At 43.0% G+C, this 19,759-nt stretch overlaps 1 protein-coding gene across 2 annotated transcripts in view; it reads left to right on the plus strand.

Annotated features, from left to right (window-relative positions):
• Window positions 1-19,759, plus strand: part of fbn1 (fibrillin 1) — a 98,174-nt gene that overhangs the window by 51,208 nt on the left and 27,207 nt on the right. For both annotated transcript variants that reach the window (XM_076994003.1, XM_076994004.1), the window contains exons 27-46: window positions 4,357-4,485; window positions 5,134-5,259; window positions 6,039-6,164; window positions 6,550-6,672; window positions 6,899-7,024; window positions 8,321-8,446; window positions 12,199-12,321; window positions 12,871-12,993; window positions 13,133-13,258; window positions 14,074-14,196; window positions 14,600-14,722; window positions 15,047-15,214; window positions 15,347-15,415; window positions 15,574-15,699; window positions 16,572-16,694; window positions 18,046-18,204; window positions 18,581-18,652; window positions 18,835-18,960; window positions 19,103-19,225; window positions 19,539-19,664. In XM_076994003.1, coding sequence (XP_076850118.1) covers window positions 4,357-4,485; window positions 5,134-5,259; window positions 6,039-6,164; window positions 6,550-6,672; window positions 6,899-7,024; window positions 8,321-8,446; window positions 12,199-12,321; window positions 12,871-12,993; window positions 13,133-13,258; window positions 14,074-14,196; window positions 14,600-14,722; window positions 15,047-15,214; window positions 15,347-15,415; window positions 15,574-15,699; window positions 16,572-16,694; window positions 18,046-18,204; window positions 18,581-18,652; window positions 18,835-18,960; window positions 19,103-19,225; window positions 19,539-19,664 — 2,466 coding nt within the window. The remainder of the gene's footprint in view (window positions 1-4,356; window positions 4,486-5,133; window positions 5,260-6,038; window positions 6,165-6,549; window positions 6,673-6,898; window positions 7,025-8,320; window positions 8,447-12,198; window positions 12,322-12,870; window positions 12,994-13,132; window positions 13,259-14,073; window positions 14,197-14,599; window positions 14,723-15,046; window positions 15,215-15,346; window positions 15,416-15,573; window positions 15,700-16,571; window positions 16,695-18,045; window positions 18,205-18,580; window positions 18,653-18,834; window positions 18,961-19,102; window positions 19,226-19,538; window positions 19,665-19,759) is intronic.

The following is a 19,759-nucleotide window of genomic DNA, read 5'->3' on the forward strand; positions in this document are numbered from 1 at the left end:
TAACCCCAACCACTTCAGCAGAGTTGTATAATCCAGGTTCAGAAAGTAAAAGTCCTCACCAGGATTTTGCTCAAGCTTGCTAGATTTTCTAATTAGTGCAATCCAGGTAAAGTTAGTGGAATTAACACAATCCAGGAAGCCTGAGCAAAATCCTGGTGAGGACTTTTACTTTCTGAACCTGGATTATACAACTCTGCACTCTGCACAGTGATCTCTAAACCCCACTTCAAGAATATAATCAAATCAAATCAAAATGTATTTATATAGTGCTTCTTGTAAAGCAGCTTAACAAGTGTCAGAGTCCAAGCCCCCATTGAGCAAGCCAAGGGCGATAGTAGCAAGGAAAATCTCCCTAAGATCATGAGGAAAAAACCTTGAGAGAAACCAAGACACAGTGGGGGAACCCATCATCCTCTGGCTGACACCGGCCACCATAACAACAATTAGACAGATACATGAACAAAGAAAAGATGGGAATGATAAATAATTTTCATCTTTGTGTGTATTTATATACATGTGTTCTCTATGTAATTCTTATTTAGTCCTAAACTTCTTGATGGTTGGTAATAGTCCAGGGCCGCAGAAATACAGCCATAGCAGGAGAGAATTTGGGGTGGTGAGAGGGGCCAGGGCAGTGGGTTGATCCTTCATCCACAGCTGGTTAGGCAGGAGGTGGCTGGCCCAGGGTGGATATTAGGAAAGGCTTGTCTCTTCACATCTCAGTATTTCTAAGGTAGGCAGGCAGCCATTTGGAAAAAGAAAAGAGGGAAAATTAGCTCTATATGGGATCATATGCAGGACAGAGGAAAGTTAAACATTTCTGGAGTGTGGCAGCAACTCCAGCATTAAATTATTACAGCCTAGCTAAAAAGGCAGAACACAGTCTTGGGAGCATTTGAGACATTGGCATCCATCCACTACCTACACCGTCAACAAACCTGAGTGACCACATGCAGTGACAAGAGGACAGCACCAGTGTCACAGTTTACCATAAACCCTTAGCCAATGAACCCCTGGATCTGATATCCAATATCTGACATTAATTACCAAACGTTAAACTAAATAAATAAGTTTTCAACCTAGACATAATGATTGAAACTGTGTCAGAGTCCCATACACATTCTGGAAGGTTACAAAGGCATGTACCAATTTTTCTGCATCATGCTGGGATAATGCATTTCTTAGCTTGGCAATGTTGTGGAGATGTAGAAAAGCTATCCTAGTAGTACCATCTATGTATTTATCAAATGATGATGTCAGAGTGATTTTTGGATACTGAGCCAGGTGTAATTGGGTAGTCTGCGAGATTTAGCATTAGATCTGGTATTTTCAGTCTTGCGGCCATTGGGCCCAGAAGGAGAACTTCCATTTTGTCGCCATTAAGTTGGAGGAAGTCCAGCATTTAACATCTCTTATGCAGGCCAAATTTTTCCTAAACTGAATTTGTCATCAGGTTTGGCTGATATGTAAATTTGGGTTATCTGCATAGTAGATATAAGTTGACACCATGTTTGCTTATAACTATGCCCAATGGTAGCATGAGTAGTGTAAATAATAGTGGTCCTAAAATGGAGCCTTGCGGGACTCCATATTTCGCTTTTGTGCATTTGGAGGGAATATTATTAAGCTCTACAAACTGATAGCAATTACACTGTAAAACCCAACAAGTTCACTAAACTCAAAAGTTTTGTTGTAACCGATTACCTAAGAAATGTTAAGTTCATGTAATATAATTTTTAAGTACAGTTAACTTAAAAAAAAAAAAACTTTAAATAAAATATATAAGTTTAGGAAAATCTTAATTTTTAAGATATATATATATATATATATATATATATATATATATATATATATATAATACTACAATACTTTTAGTAATAATTATATAATTAATATAATTTCCCCCAACTTAACCATTTTGGCAGACCCTCTTTTCCAGAGCGACTTACATTTTATCTCAAGTGAGAAATTGAGGGTTAAGGGTCTTGCTCAGGGGCACCTCAGTCATGGCTTCAGGTCTGGGAATCGAAACTTAAAACATAACAAAAAGTTAAGACAGCGCAAAACCTTAATGCTGGGTTTACGGTGTAGTTTTCCCTCACCACCCGCACTGTCCACCATGTTTGTTCAAAAATCACAGTATGCTAATTAGATGGTTTTAACCAATAGCCATGCAGGAGCGCATTGCGTCAGAGACTCTGCAAATATTAAATGAAAAAAAATGAGTTTAGTGATCGTCTTCACTTGAAAATGTTGAGCTTATTGAGATTAAAACTTGAATATTGTTGTATGAACTTTAATGTTTTAAGCTGTTTGAACTGTTTTGCAGTTTTGCTTACAAATAGAATAATTTTAATGAGTTCACCACACTGTCAGGGAATACAATGTAATTAAGTGTAGACTTCAGTGTAGTCTAATTTACATGCTATTTGTTTTAAGTTTTGAGTTTGGTTGGTATACAGCTTTTTAGATCTGGGCTTTTTATAATGCAGCTACTATATCTAGAGCTGATTTGCAGGTGTTCTCTAAGTAGTCGGTTAGACTATCTAACTCCTCTGGATCTGATGGTGAGTAGGCTAAAGTAGTCTGGGAGGGTTTCAAGAAATTGTGTTGTGGTTGATGAATTTATCGAGCGGGTATTCAGGTTAAGATGTAGCTCAAATGAGACTAGATAGGGGTCGGAGATTGCTGCGGTTTGTGGGAGCTGTTAGGGCTTTAAACTTCTATCAACCACGTTAGCCCAGTGCGTTCGTTTGATGCAAGGAGATAGCAGGAAGAACATACTAAAAGTATTACAATAGCAAAAAGGCCTTTATTAAAACAGAGATATCTCTGGGGATCTCACACATTCTAAACATTTACTTCAGAGAGATCCAAATTTCTCTGGTAACAAGCAGGTTTATATACTACTGCTCCACCCCTTCAGTCCACTTGCATGGTCATACTTAGAGTTCTCAACCTACATGCATGACTTTGCGCTATTTCATGTTCTCTATGTCCCAACCTAATAGGGTGCCCTTACAGGCAGTTGGTGCAAGTCACCTTCTGTGGAGCTTATCAGTATAGAACATATTCTACAGATACTTCATTCCCTATAGACCAAACTGTTCTCTGTTACAACAATATGCTATGTGGCCCCTTGTGAGGCCCTTCTAAGATTATGAAAAAACTAAGCATTTAAGGCAGCAGTTATTTATCTTATTAATAATTATATATCTAAATTTAATAAAAATTTTATTGATGAGCAGAATATACTTTTGCTAATGTTATTGCTAAGCAAAAACTTATTTTCTCAACAGAGCGTATTTATATTATCTACGTCGAAGCCCAGCGTTAAAATAAAATCTAGGGTATGATTACAATAATGAGTAGGTCCAGTTACATTTTGTGTAATGCCAACAGAGGTCAATACTGAAGTAAATGCCCTTTTCAGTGGATCCTCTGCCTTATCAAAATGTATGTTAAAGTCTCAGCATAATGCATAAAATAGCTGAAATCGTTCAGAAAGTCTGAGGAGGGCCCTGGAGGTCTGTACACATTAGTCAGTGAGAATGCGTTCTTATTTGTAGACGGATTAGTTATGTTTATAAACAGCATCTCAAAGGAATTAGAGATATCAAAGTGTGTCTGATGAAGTTCTAAAGAATTCCAATAGATTATGCTTATTCCTGCTCTGCCTGACAATCTTGGTCTACGTACATAGTTGTATCCCACAGGGGTGGCTTAGTTTTGAGTTAAATATTCACCAGATTGAATCCAAATTTCTGTGAGTCATAGAACATCAGTTTTCTGGTCGGTTAAAATCTCTTTTACAATAGCTGCTTTTGAACTGAGAGATTGAATATTGAGTAATTTGATTTTCAGATATTGCTACTAATAATCGGATGCAAGGTTTGAATATTAGTTAAAATCTTAGGACAGACTATTTTCCTATGATTGAATTTAACCCGGGGCACAGACACAGTCTCAATTCCGTTGCAACTAGGTGGTGCCTCTTGGCAGCTCGCAGACACAACAGTATAACAATCTCTAAACATTGCATCTACATTATAGACATATCTAGATCCCACCTCTACATTATAGAAATCCCAAGACCCCACCTATAGAGCTCAGTGATCTCTAAATCCCACCTCTAGGCTCAGCTATCTCTAAATCTCTCTCAAGTCTCTCAACACCAACTCTAGAGTATAGAAATCTCTAAACATCATGTCTAGAGTACAACAATCTATAATCATCATGCACAAATACACAAATAAACATACAGCTACATGGTTTGAACACCAAACTATAACTAATATAAGCTAAAAGCATTGGTGAACAAAATATATATGTGTGCGTGTGTGTGTGTTCTTACAGATATAGATGAATGCCATATCTCTCCTGATCTGTGCGGCCATGGAACATGTGTTAACACAGCGGGAGACTTTGAGTGCCAGTGTTTCCCTGGTTATGAGAGTGGATTTATGATGATGAAGAACTGCATGGGTGAGTAGAGGGCAAACATATCTACCCCTGTCCAGCTGCCCCAGAGGCAATCTCCAAATAAATTAGATCAGAGCGCTTCCAATCATCTGACACTACAGAGGAAATCAACCCTCTAAGAAACGATATACTCCCTATTAAAGTCCATGTGGCTGACATCAGAAGCCCTTTGACCTGCAGCTCAGTGTTTAGACTTTAATCATCATATTATATGTCAACCATGAGCCAAGCCTTGTGGTAAGTGTCTCCTGAAGACAGAGTTCTGTAGCTTCAGCCCTGCTGCTGGGACAACATAGGGGATCATTCTAAGAAAATAACTAAGCCCTCATTTAATATAGTATGTGTCTAAACACCCAGGTGCACACCCCTGATGGCATGAGGCCTTTGTAAAGCAAGCCTGATGACCAGGTGTGTTGCCTTAGTGTGAAACGTCTCTTGGTGCTGATCCTGATCCCACACTTCTGTCCCAGGTTCTGACAAAAAGAGTGTGCTGGCCTTTGTGGCCTTAATCCCCAAAGCAGCTTCCTCCCCGAGATCTGACTGTGTCACTTGTGTTTTATTGCTTCTGGAATGAACATGCACTGTGTGTGTGTGTGTGTGCATCTGTATGTCTGCGTGTGCATGCGTGTCCACTGTATTCTCTCTCTGCAGACATTAATGAGTGTGAGCAGAATCCCCTGCTGTGCCGTGGGGGTGACTGTATCAACACAGAGGGCAGTTTCCGGTGCCATTGCCCCCAAGGCCATGAGGTTACCCCAGATGGCTCTGCCTGCCTTGGTCAGTCCCACCGCAGTGTGTGTGTGGATGAGTGGGTGGGTGAGTGTGTGTGGGTGTGTGTGGAGGGTTACATCTGTGTGTGTACCTGTGTGTGAGTATGTGAATATATGGTCTGCTTTCTTTAGCTTATAGGTTATATGTTTGACATATGTTTGAGTTGTAGTTTGTCTGCTGTGTGGATGTGTAGGTGTGACAGGGGCGGGCGCCACGGGGGGGCGAATGGGTGTCCCGCCCCCTCAATGTAAAAAATAAGACCCATTTATTTTACAACAATCGCTACATGGTGCCCCCTCGGCCGCTCTACAATCGTTACACGCCCCCCCCCCCCCCCCCCCCAACAACTTACGTTCGCCCCCCCCGAAATTTTCTGACGCCCCCTCACTGTATATGTTCTAGCGCCGGCCCTGAGGTGTGAAGATGTGGGTAAGAGTTTTGTTACACTGTGCATTACTGTTTTATTGGTCACGCTGTAATGTGTATAATTTGTCTTTGTGTTCAATATCCTGGTGAATATGGTCACTGCTGCTATTTCTATCATTCTGCTATTCTTCTGTGTGTGTGTAATGGTTTCATGTCATACAAGTAAACTTTCAAGTAATAAGAAAAGTCAAGCAAATCAGTTTTAGTATGAACTTGTGTGTGTGTGAGAGAGAGAGAGAGAGAGAGAGAGAGAGAGAGAGAGAGATCAGCAGGTTCCCATTTGAGAACAACAGATGTTTAGTTTGAGAGTGATGTTCAGCTGTGTTTACATGTATATTTATTTGTGTGTGTATGTGTAGATATCAACGAGTGTGAGCTGAGCGATAAGCTGTGTAGGAATGGACATTGTGTCAATACAATCGGCCACTACCAGTGCTCATGTCACACGGGCTATAAACCCACGGAGAACCACCTCTCCTGCATCGGTAAGACCAGCCAGTCCGCAAAAGATTCGTGTCTCTAGCACACCGGATAATAATGCGAAGGAGGAAAGAATGGAGACACGTTTGGAATGTTGTTTTGCATACATGTTTATGTTATGAACGAGAGTTAGTAGGACAGTTGTAGCTGAGTTCTCAGACTCTGACGTGTAATGCAACTGCTGATTTATTGGCCTTGAAGGAATACTTCAAAGAAAGTTAATTCATATAAACTTAATGTGATTAATGTGATTGTCTGACACTAATGAGTCTCTGTGCCTCTATTCTTTTTTCCCCTCTTTTTCTTCCTCTTCATCTGTCTCCCTCTGCCCCGTATCCCGTATCTCTTTTTCACCCTGTGTGTGGGTCTTCCTGTCACTCACCTTCTTAGATATTGATGAGTGCACTATCGTGAATGGTGGATGTGAGACCTCCTGCACAAACTCAGAGGGAAGTTATGAGTGTAGCTGTCACCGTGGATATGCCCTGATGCCAGACCAGCGTAGCTGCACTGGTTAGAACACTGCTTTTCCTACAAAATGCATGCACATTTTGTGCACATACACACACACACACACACACACACACACACACACACACACACACACACACACACATCATATAATTCATAGACAAAGGTTAGTGTTAAGTTACTCCAGTGATGTATCTGGTATTTCTGATGGTTGCACCAGTGAGTGTGGAGTATATGCATTTGTCTTAATTTGTGCGTGTGTGTGCAGACATCGATGAGTGTGAGGACAGCCCTGATGTCTGTGTAGGAGGCCAGTGTACCAACATCCCTGGAGAGTATCAGTGTCTGTGTTTTGATGGCTTCATGTCCTCTGAAGATATGAAGACCTGTTTAGGTAATTTACATACACACACAATGAGCCTAAGACCAAAAGACCTTAAAGACCAAAACACAAGACCACACAGCGGTGCTGATAATGTAGCACATACTGATATTACTGATATAGAAGCATTGATACAGTAGCTCTACTATATTAGTACTGATACATTAATACTGATACAGTAACAGATAAAGTAGCACTGGTTCAGTAACACTGTTGCAGAAGTACTGATACACTAGTACTAACATGTACTAGTACTAACATGTCAATGCTTTGTAATATATCAAATCAAAATCAAATCAAATCAGATTTATTGTCACATCACCAGAGTACAGGTACACCGGTGAGTGAAAAACTTATGTGCAAGTTCCACAATTTGCAGCAACAATATTTACAATAAGATGTATAAATTACAAATAATTAAGCTAGTGTATGTACATATAAAACTTACTCTGTAATGTCTTGAAAATAAAAATAAGTGTTGTTCAAATTTTTTGATATCAACAATATATTAAATATACATGTGATATTGCACAGAGAATGGAGATGAATGTAACAGGTTATGGATATTATAATGCTGTATAGATGTGCCAGTAATCACAGTGAGTTATGATGCTGTAGTAATGTCAGAGCAAGGTATGGAGTGAGTATATGGGAGCGCAGGGGTAGTATTGTCTCGGGTTGGTATGATTAAGTCCAATAGTCCAACTGTGCAGAGGTGCAGTATGATATAAGAAGTACTGTGGTGCTCATGCATGTAATGGGAGGTGTGGGTTGGTCAGAGCCGAGATTATTGGCTGTTCAGTAGCATGGTCGCATGGGGGAAGAAGCTGTCTCTGAGCCGACTGGTTCTGGCTTTAAAGCTTCTGAGCCTCCTACCACTCGGCAGCTGAGAGAACAGAAAGTGGCTAGGATGGGAGGGATCCTTCCTCAGGCAGTGGCTGGTGTATAAGTCCAGAAGGTTGGGTAGCTGAACCCGGTGATGGACTGTGCTGTTCACACTACTCTCTACACAGATTTCCTCTCAAGAGCAGTGCAGTTCCCGTACCAGGTGGTAATGCTGCCTGTCAAGATGCTTTCCACAGTGCAGGTGTAGAAGGTCTTGAGGATGCTGGGGTTCAGACCAAACCTCCTCAGCCTTCTGAGGAAGTAGAGGCGCTGGTGGGCCTTCTTAGCTATCTGTGTGGTGTGCACTGCCCATGCCAGGCCCTCGCTGACACCCAGAAACTTAAAGCTGCTGACCCTCTCTACCTATCATTGATTGATTTAGCAAAATGTGCTTTCCCCCCCATTTTCCCATGTTTGTTTAAGATGTGGATGAGTGTTTGCTGAACCCTAATATCTGCCTGAGTGGAAAATGTGAAAACACTAAGGGCTCTTTCATCTGCCACTGTGACCTGGGCTATTCTGTCAGGAAGGGGACAACAGGCTGCACAGGTGAGTCATCTGCCTGACCCTGAGAAACACTCACACTGAATGAGACACTCACACTGAATATGAAAGACACTTACACTGAATATGAAAGACACTTACACTGAATATTGGAGACACTTACACTGAATGAGAGATACGCACACTGAACATGAGAGACACTCACACTGAATGTGAGAGACACACATTGAACATGAGACACTCACACTGAATGTGAGAGACACACTGAATGTGAGAGACACACACAATATGTGAGAGACACACAGTGAATGAGCAAGACACTCACACTGAATATGAGATGCACACTCATACTGAATGAGAGACACTCACAATGAATGAGACGCACTGAATATAAGACTGAATGAGAGATACACACACTGAATATGAGGCACACTCGCACTGAATATGAGACACACTCACACTGGATATGAAACACACTCACGCTGGATATGAAACACACTCACACTGAATATGAGTGTGTGTATGCCTGTGTGCATGTATGTGCCTATGTGTGTGCGTTTGTGCACCTGTGGTGAGTCATTATTGCCAGCAGCAAGGGAAAAAGAGAGAAGAATTAGGGGACCATCAACAAGCAGGTGGTGTTGGTGACAGAGAACCCTCAACTTACACACACTCATATGCTGCAGGAGTACACACTCCCCTCCATCTGTACAATAACATTTAGGAGTGACAGCACACCAGCATCCTGTAATGTCTTAAGAGATCTGGCTCTGTGTGTACAAACAGCATATATGTTTGGGTGTGGGTGTTCATGTATACATGCTTTTCTGCATGGGTGTGAGTGTATCAGTGTGCGTGTATATGTAAGTGTGAGACGTGTGTCCAGGGCACATGTGGGCTTTGGGAGGTCCACTAGTGGACAAATGGATAGTGATGTCATGATTTAAACATGATGGATGGAAGATGTAACGGAGCAAGTGGGCAGTTGCTAATGGAACATGACCTAAGGACTATACACACACACACACCCTCAGATCTAACACACACACAGGCCTGGAGTCAGGCTTACCAGTGAGAGAGAGAGAGAGAGAGAGAGAGAAACAGAGAGAGAGAGAGAGAGAGAGAGAGATAGATCAATAGAGAGAAAGACAAACAGAAAAGACAGAGAAACAGAGATAATGTGACAGGAATGTGGGGCCTGTTTGTGTGTGAAAATGTGTGTATGTGTTACTCGCACACCCTCATATCCAACCAAACAAAGGTCATCAAATACATCCATCCAAACACTGTTCTGCTGTGTGAGAACACTCAGTGCAAACACACACACATAGATGACACACAAACACACACACAGACACACACACACACACACACACAAACAGATGTACTCACACACACACACTCACACATAGATGACCTCACAAACACACCCACCCACACACATACAAAAGTTGACTGCACACACACACACACACACACACACACACACACACACACACACACACACACACACACACACACACACATAGATGACTGCACACATGCATACACACACACACACACACACACGTAGATGACTGCACACATGCATACACACACACACACACACACACACACACACGCACACACACACACACACACACACACACACACACACACACACACACACACACACACACACACACACAGATGACTGCACACATGGCCTCACCCACCTTTCTCCACACACAGGCACACATGTACACACATTCACAGCTTCCCATCTGCACACACACTCCGTCCCCCACATATACAGACATGCATACACATGCATACCCAAATGCACACATACCAAAATATACACACGCAAACACACCCGCACACAGGTATGCACAACCACATCCACGTACACAGATGCATGCACACCAGTACACACATACACACACTCACATGTACATACACACACACATGCATGCGGTCACAAACACACATACAGTCACACTCACATGCACATGCACACACACAAATGCATGTGATCATACACACGGACACACATGCACATGCACACACACGCGCACACACATACACGCAAACACACACACTCACAAATGCATGTAATCATACACACGGACACACATGCACATGCACACACACGCGCACACACATACACGCAAACACACACACTCACAAATGCATGTGATCATACACACGGACACACATGCACATGCACACACACGCGCACACACATACACGCAAACACACACACTCACAAATGCATGTAATCATACACACGGACACACATGCACATGCACATGCACACACACACGCACACACACATACACGCAAACACACACACACATTCACACACACATGCACACACACATACAAGCAAGCACACACACACACACTCACACACAAAGTCCACCCTCAGAGTGTTACTTAGGCCAACATCTGTCCCAAACACTCACACACACACGCACACACAACCTGTTTTTTTATCCCCCACAAAGTGCCCATGTTCTATCGATTCCTACATTCTGTGAAGGACTTCAGGGTGGGAGCGTTCCCACTCCAAGTCACTGCTCTGGAATTCAGTCTCTTTAAACATTGAGGATTTCTGTGTTCTGCTGGGAAGAGCAGCCACATGTTTGGGGAGCGTCCAGGATCCCAGTCGACATGTGGAACAAGCGACGGAACCATCTGGGCTACACACAGTCCCTCTCCACACAGCGAGACGAACAAACAAACAACTGTGTTTGTGGAGGGCTGGTTGAGCTGGTGTAGGTCATCCTGTGTGTATATTAGGGCATGTGTGTGTGAGGTGTGTGTATTGTCAATATGTTTTTTGTCTTTTATTTATACCTGCCCAGGTATAAAACTACATCAGTCTGTCATGCATAAATATCCCACTGATTGCATGACGGGATCATTATGTGACCACAATATGCCTCAGCATTAGACTCGATTGATCTGCAGGCCAGATGAAGATCACATTTACACATTTACGTGTATGTGTGTGTGTGTGTGTGTGTGTGTGTGTGTGTGTGTGTGTGTGTGTGTGTGTGTGTGTGTGTGTGTGCGCGGGCATGCATTTATGTGTGTGTGTGTGTGTGTATGTGCATTGAGGACTTGTATCAGTTGCTGTCTCTCTCTCAGCTTTACTGATCATTAAAGCATAGTAGATAATGGTAGAATGTGAAGCATTCAGCTCGGCTGGCTGGACCCCTACTGCTCAGGGAGTGGGGTTAATAACCAGCAGGATTTTGGGTTATAGGATATACACACGTGCGCATACACACACGCACACACACACACACACACACACTTGGGTCATCCAACATTCATCAATTGTTTTGCTTGGGGAAACTACAAAGTCCTGTTCTGTGTCTCCTATCAAAGTGTTCTCACTCATGGATATGAGAAAGTGAAGGATACAAGCTTTACATGGACTTTTACATGCTGGCAGAGGCTTGATCACCACACACACACACACATCACACACACACACGCATACACCACACACACACACACACACATGCACGCACACACCCTCTCTCTCTCTCTGTCTTTATATAACTACATCCATACCCATAATCCCATTTCCCTGCACCACAGGTACAGCAGCCACATCACCATTCACTACATTTATAGCAGACATTTAAAAGCTGGCCCATTCGAACCCTTAACCTGTCTGTGAACTACCACTGTGTTCCTCAGTTACTGAACATAAACCAGCATCAATAGTTACTTTCATTAAGAATTGTGGGTAGAAACAACGTAACGTGTAACGTGTGTGTGTGTGTCTGTGTTAATTGCAGATGTTAATGAGTGTGAGATTGGAGCTCATAACTGTGCCAGACACGCCACCTGCACCAACACAGCAGGGAGCTTCAAGTGCAGCTGTGCACCAGGGTGGATCGGGAACGGGATCGTTTGCACAGGTGCACATCTCCCACTCTCCGCTCCTCTATCCCTTTCTCTTCTCTCCTTCTCCTTCTCTCTCTCTTTCTGTCATGTCCTTCTCTTGTTCTTTCTCTTTCCTTCTTTTGCCCTGTCTTTCTTTCTCTCCTCCTTTCTCCCTCTCTCTTTCTCTTTTCCCTTTTATCCGTCACACAGAAGAACACAAGAACTCTTGACTTGTTCTCCCACAAGTCAAGAGAAGGCTGGGCTTAGACCCTAATCTGTTATGGGTAAATGGACCTTTCTCAGAATGTCACACCTGCTGGGAATCACAGTTCCTATGTGTTTATTGAGTGGTATTTTGAATGCTTTAGTGTGTTTATTCACTGGTATTTGTTTATTCACTGGTATTTGTGCCTTGTTTGTGTCTAAGCCTTTATGAGGGTTTGAAGATTTGCTTGGCTTCACTGTTCAAACCCTGATTTTGTGTGTTTGTGTGCCCATATGGGTGCCTGTATGTTTGCGTGTATGTATGTGTGTGCATGTTTGAAACCCCGTGTGTATGTGTATGCATATGTGTGTGTTAACAGATCTGGATGAGTGTTCTAATGGTACACACCTGTGTAGCTCCAACGCAGAGTGCATCAACACCTTGGGCTCCTACCGCTGCATGTGTAAGGAAGGCTTCACTGGAGATGGCTTCTTCTGCACAGGTACACACGCACACGCTCACACAATCAAATGCAAACATACACACCCAGACAGAAGCAAACATACTCTCTCATGCACAAACACAAACTGTAGTTTTACAATTACAGTTTGTTTCATATGTATACTGTGTGTGTATTGCAGACACTGATGAGTGTGCGGAGAATGTGAATCTGTGTGAAAACGGGCACTGTCTTAATGCTCCTGGTGGTTACCGCTGTGAATGCGATATGGGCTTCATACCAACACTGGACGGCAAAGCATGTGAAGGTACACTGAGATACTCTCTCTATGACTCCCTGTCTCACACATTGTCTCTCCTTGTCTCTCTCTCTCTGTCTCTTCCTGTGTCTCTCTCTGTCTCCCCTTGTCTTACTCTCTCTGTCACTCCCTGTCTTACTCTCTGTCTGTTATAAATCAGTAACCAAACTAGGTGTAAGAGTACCACCTGCTTTTCTTGTTGACACCACATTCACATTTAACCGTCATCCTTCCTTCGTGTTCACTTTCTCCTTCATTCTCCCTCCCTCTCTCACCCCTACTTTCTCTTTCTTGCCTTCTCTCTCTCTCTTTGTGGTACATGTTCTCCCAGCAGTCACCAAAGTCTTTGAACCCTCCTGAGGACACAGAAGTTTGGAATAACTGTATAAAGTAATTTATGTCTTTTGAAATGATATTTTGTGCAGATCAATCGGAAAGGCATGTGTTCTACATTCTTGAAAATCATGTTGTTTACAAAATCCTGTCACTGGTCCTCTGTGCTGTGAGTGGCCAGCCCTCTCGTGCATTGGTCCTCCTGTGGAACTATGCTTGGTCACATGCATTTCTGATTGAACTGTCCTGTTCATGGACTTTTTCTGATGTTTTTGTGACTTATTTTTTATGTTTACTTATTTTTTTCCTCTCAGTTTTTTTACCTGTTTGCTTTCCGTAGTGCTGTTGATGTTCTGTGGGCTTTTGTGTGTGTGTGTGCATGTTAGTGTATGTGTGTGTGTGTGTGTGTGTGTGCATAATGTGTGTATTGATGTCTGTCTTAGATTTTCACAGCCTCTCTCTTTTTTGCTCTCTTCCTCTTTCTCTTGCAGACATCGATGAGTGCACATTTGCTGATATCTGTGTGAACGGTCGGTGTCGGAATATTCCGGGTTTGTTCAGGTGCGATTGTCATATTGGTTTTGAGCTGGACCGAAGTGGTGGAAACTGCACAGGTAACCACAGGATCCTCAGTGTGCTCAACTGCCAATTCTGCATGACATTACACACATATCCATCATGTAGACCCACCCACCCATCACATGTAATACACATAAAAGTATTTATATAGTACTAATGTGTTCATGATATATAATATTAGGATAAACACTTTTCAGTTAAAACCATCCTTCTGGCCAAAGCTAAGAGAACACTCACATGATGAATGAGGATGGATGAATAGAAAGAAGAACATTCACACATTCATTAGTGACTCTCTATCCCCTCTTCATGAATGTGAAATCAATGTTAATAATCATCTTTCCTCTCCCTCTCTCTCTCTTCCTCTCTCCCTCTCTCTCTCTGTCCCTCTCTCTGTCTCTTCCCCTCTTTCTCCCTCTCTCTGTCCATCTGTCTCAGATGTAAATGAGTGCGCAGACCCAACCACCTGTATCAGCGGGTTTTGTGTGAACACTCCGGGCAGTTACATTTGTAACTGCCCCCCTGACTTCCAGCTCAACCCTACAGGAGTGGGCTGTGTGGGTGAGCCAGCTACCGTCTGAGAAAAGTTGCACACGACCAGTAACAAACCACCAGCAACCTTACCAGTCCTGCCCTGCTGAGAAAATGCAGAGCAGTACGCACTTCATACTGGTTCACACTGGTCTAATTATAGACAGTACTAATCAGGGTAATGGTAATTGTCATGAATAAAACTCCTTCAAACCACATACCTCTAAAGCACACACAGCTCATGATCCTGAAAACTTCACCTTTAACTTTTACTCTAAAACTAGAATTACGACTATGTGATTATTTGGATGATGTGTATGTTGATGTGTGTGACGATGCAGTTGGTTGTTTCAGACACTCGTTCTGGTAACTGCTACCTGGATGTGCGTTCTCGTGGCGATGCCTCCGAGAGTCTGGAATGTTCGAGTGAGATTGGGGTGGGTGTGTCCAAAGCCTCTTGCTGCTGCTCTATGGGTCAGGGCTGGGGGACACCCTGTGAGGCCTGCCCCGCTCTCAACTCCTGTGAGTGACACACGCACATGCACGCACACACACACACACACACACACACACACACACACACACACACACACACACACACACACACACACTACAGGTCATCCTACCCTGAGTCTTTTTTGCATTCTCTTTCAGCTGAATATAAGTCGTTGTGCCCTGGTGGTGAGGGTTTCAAACCTAACCCCATTACTGTTATATTGGAGGGTGAGTTTACACACACACACGGACACATGCTCAGATGCATGTTCACATACACAAGCAGCTTCATCCATACAGCCAACATTCTGAGAAAAACTCACACCCTGTCATCCACTCTCTCTATGTCTCTCATTGTCTGTCTATTTGTCTCTCTCTTTCCTCAGACATTAATGAATGTCAAGAGCTGCCTGGTTTGTGTCAAGGAGGAAACTGCATCAACACATTTGGAAGTTTTCATTGTGAGTGCCCAAAAGGCTTTGAACTCAATGAGGAGACCAGAGTGTGTGAAGGTAAAATACTCTTCGCTTGATACACACACACACACACACACACACACACACACACACACACACACACACACACACACACACACACACACACACACACACACACACACACACACAGTGACCACAGAAGCATGTGCATGTTGACTTTGAGTAGGTGTGTCTACACATGGAAAGAATTAGCATTAGCATATACTACCTACAGTGGTGTGTGTATGTTCATTGGAGTGTGTGTGAGGTGTAATCTGGGACATCCACTCAGGATGTTCATTGTTAACACTCTGCCTCTTCCTGTCTGTGATGATGTGTTAATAAGTGCCCTGTTCACCCCCTGCTGATGTTAGATAGGTGTTACACAGCACAGAGGCAACTGTTAAATCCTGTTACTTTTATTGCTCTTTTCTGCTGGTGGAACTCCAACACTTACGTCAGTAAACCCTGAACAGTGTCCTCCATGATGACATCACTGACCACCCAGTTAGCTAAACTGAGGAAGAGCTGGTGTTGTTTTGAGGAAGAGCTGGTGTTGTTACGGGCTGAGGTTGCAAGGTCGTTAGACTCATATTTAGTTTTGATGGCAGCTAGTGTGGCTTGAGTGAGCCAAGCAGTGGTTTGGGGGATTATGTTCATCTGATTATGCATTCATACAGAAAGACAGTAGATAAGGGTGTGTGGGAAAGGTCAATGTTCCATGAGCCAATGTTCTGTGAACTTTCATTCTACTGTGTGTGTGTGTGTGTGTGTGTGTGTGTGTGTGTGTGTGTGTGTGTGTGTGTGTGTGTGTGTGTGTGTGTGTGTGTGTGTGTGTGTGTGTGTGTGTGTGTGTGTGTGTGTGTGTGTGTGTGTGTGTGTGTGTGTGTGTGTGTGTGTGTGTGTAGATGTGAATGAATGTGATAGGCCTGGGATCTGTGGTCCGGGTCAGTGCTATAATACCATAGGAAACTATACTTGCATCTGCCCTCCGGATTACATGCAGGTGAATGGGGGAAACAACTGCATGGGTGAGTTTAAGCACACGCACACACACACACACACATACATACACATACACACACAAAAACACACATACATACACACACATGTGCACATGCACACACACACATGCATGTTTATATTTTAGACATCCAAACACAGACACTTATGAAACACACTGATGTGTTTACCTGGAAAATAAATCAGCTTCTTATAGTTTTTTGCAGATGTTAAGACCCAATTCTTGAAAGTATGTCTCTTTATGTCAAAACTTAGCACACAAAAGCCAATGCCACACATACAAAAGATAAAACATCTCACACTTTTGGAAAAAGCAAACACTTCAACCAAAACTCTAGCAACTCTTACCAAAACTCGACACACAAATATCAGATGATTAGCCTTTCCCATGTGACAACTACATACTGATTTGACAAATGGAAAACACTACTACCATGTGTTTGAGTGATCAGTTTGTAGTCTGCTATAAAGGTCTGTCGCAGGTCTCACATATACATGAATATTCACAAATATAAAGGTTATTTCTGCATATTCAGTACATTTACACCATAAAGTGAAACACAATTGCAAAGGGAAGGTTTTTTTTGGTTTTGCATGAACACTACAGCAACACATGCTGCGTATAACACAGAGACATCGCAAATGACAAAAAAAGAAAAACAAAATGACAATATGGCCACAAGCTTCCTCCATCACCTGCTGAATGTATTTGCGTTGGTGGAGTTTGCGACCACCTCCATGCTAAACTCAACAGCAATGGAGACAATGGTGCAGGTGAGGCACAACATATCATGGCTGTTCAGTGAATCAGTTTGTACTTGAGCAGCCTGGTGCAAACTGTTTTGGTTCATCCACCTAGTGATGGAGAATGAGTATGTTGTGCTCTGTGTTGAGGAAGGTGATGATATGCACAGTGTTGTAGGGTCCAAGAATGGCATGATGATGAACATCACCATTCTGGAAAAAGGCTGCGCACATTGTGAGTAGCAGTTGCGTGGCAGTGTTTTCCAAACACATGTTTAATGTTTCGCAAAATTGTTTTCAAAAATTGTGCTATAGGACCACTTTTGGGGTCTTAGCAGATGTAAAAAACTGTAATGCTATAAATCAGCATGCCCACATCATCAAATTCACAGTACTGGATTTCCTACTAGGACTAGTACTAGTTTTTACTTATTGTGTGTGTCTTGTTTGGGTTTCATTGTTATTGTGGAAACCTGTGTGTATGTGTATGACTGTGTGTGTGCGTGCACATGTGTGTGTGTGTGTGAGTGTGTGTGTGTGTGTGTGTGTGTGTGTGTGTGTGTGTGTGTGTGTGTGTGTGTGTGTGTGTGTGTGTGTGTGTGTGTGTGTGTGTAGATATGCGACGCAGTCTGTGCTACAGAAACTATTATTCAGACAATGCTACGTGTGATGGAGAGCTCACGTTCAACATGACCAAGAAAATGTGCTGCTGCTCATATAACATTGGCAAGGCTTGGAACAAACCCTGTGAAGAGTGTCCTGTTCCAAGCACCAGTGAGTCTCTCTCTCTCTCTCACACACACACACACACACACACACACACACACACACACACACACACACACACACACACACACACACACACACACACACACACACACACACACACACATGCCCACACACAAATTCCATGCACACACAATATGCACAAACGTACATGACACATGCACTCAGACTCCAATGTCAATGTCAATGTCAATGTCAATGTTTATTTCAAATATGAAAAACCAAAAACAAAACAAATGATAAAACAGATAACAAAACAATTTTACATATTTGAAAAGGAATGGGAAGAAGTATAAAACTTTATATGCAGTGTACAGACATCCACACCAGACTTCTCCCTTGACTGTCACTGTTTTTATTCCAGATGAGTTTGCAGTTCTCTGTGGCAGTGAGAGACCTGGATACTACATTGATATTTATACTGGACAAGTGATTGGTAACATAACATAGACACACACACACACACACACACACACACACACACACACACACACACACACACACACACACACACACACACACACACACACACAGACATTTACAAGCCCACAAATCTTTCCACAGGTTTTACGTTGGGTTTGAATAGGTTTGTTTTGTGTTTCCCCTGTGTTTGGTCAGATATTGATGAGTGCCGGGAGATTCCGGGAGTGTGTGAGAACGGAGTGTGTATTAACATGATTGGCAGCTTCCGGTGTGAATGTCCGATGGGTTTCATCTACAACGACAAACTGCTTATCTGTGAAGGTTAGTGTTACTCTGTATGTGTGTAATGTGTCTGTCCTCTCTCATAAACATTTTGTGTCAGTCTCTCTGCAGATATTGACCAGAGTCAGAACAGGCCAGTGTGTGAGAGTATTTGTAATATGTTTGTCCAATCTCTCTGCAGATATTGATGAGTGTCAGAACGGGCCGGTGTGTCAACAGAATGCAATGTGTTTGAACTTACCTGGAGGCTACCGCTGCGACTGCCAATCAGGATATCGCCTTACTCCAACTGGACAGTGCTTGGGTCAGATTGTGTGTGCTTGTGCATGTTTGTGCATGCATGTGTGGTTATTTGTGTGTCTGGGCATGCGTGTGTTTGTGTGTATGTAGGCGTCTGTGTGTGTGTGTGTGTGTGTGTGTGTGTATCTGTGTGTATGTGCTTGTACATATGAGCATGTGTGTGTTTTGCTTGTATGCCTGTGCCTGTATGCATGTGAACAAGTGCATGTGTATATTTACTTGTTTACTTGCATGTGTGCATATGCATGTTTGTGTGGGGGTCTTTGTAGTTAGTACTGATGATGAGGCTGAGGATGATGTGGTTTCTCTGTTCACAGACCGTAATGAGTGTTCAGAGAACCCCAATGTTTGCAGTCCGGGCACGTGTTACGACACGGTGGGGAGTTATCGGTGCACGTGTCCCAACGGCTACAAGCCCACGTCCGCCCCTGCCATGTGCATCGGTGAGAGTGCACCTGCTGTAGAGAGATCCTCATAGCTCTGAGGGCGAGGGCAAGGACCTACTGCTGAGTTTTGGTTTATGCAAACTTTCAGGACA

This window comes from Brachyhypopomus gauderio, chromosome 2, assembly GCF_052324685.1.
Source record: "Brachyhypopomus gauderio isolate BG-103 chromosome 2, BGAUD_0.2, whole genome shotgun sequence".
Classification (NCBI taxonomy): Eukaryota; Metazoa; Chordata; class Actinopteri; order Gymnotiformes; family Hypopomidae; genus Brachyhypopomus; species Brachyhypopomus gauderio.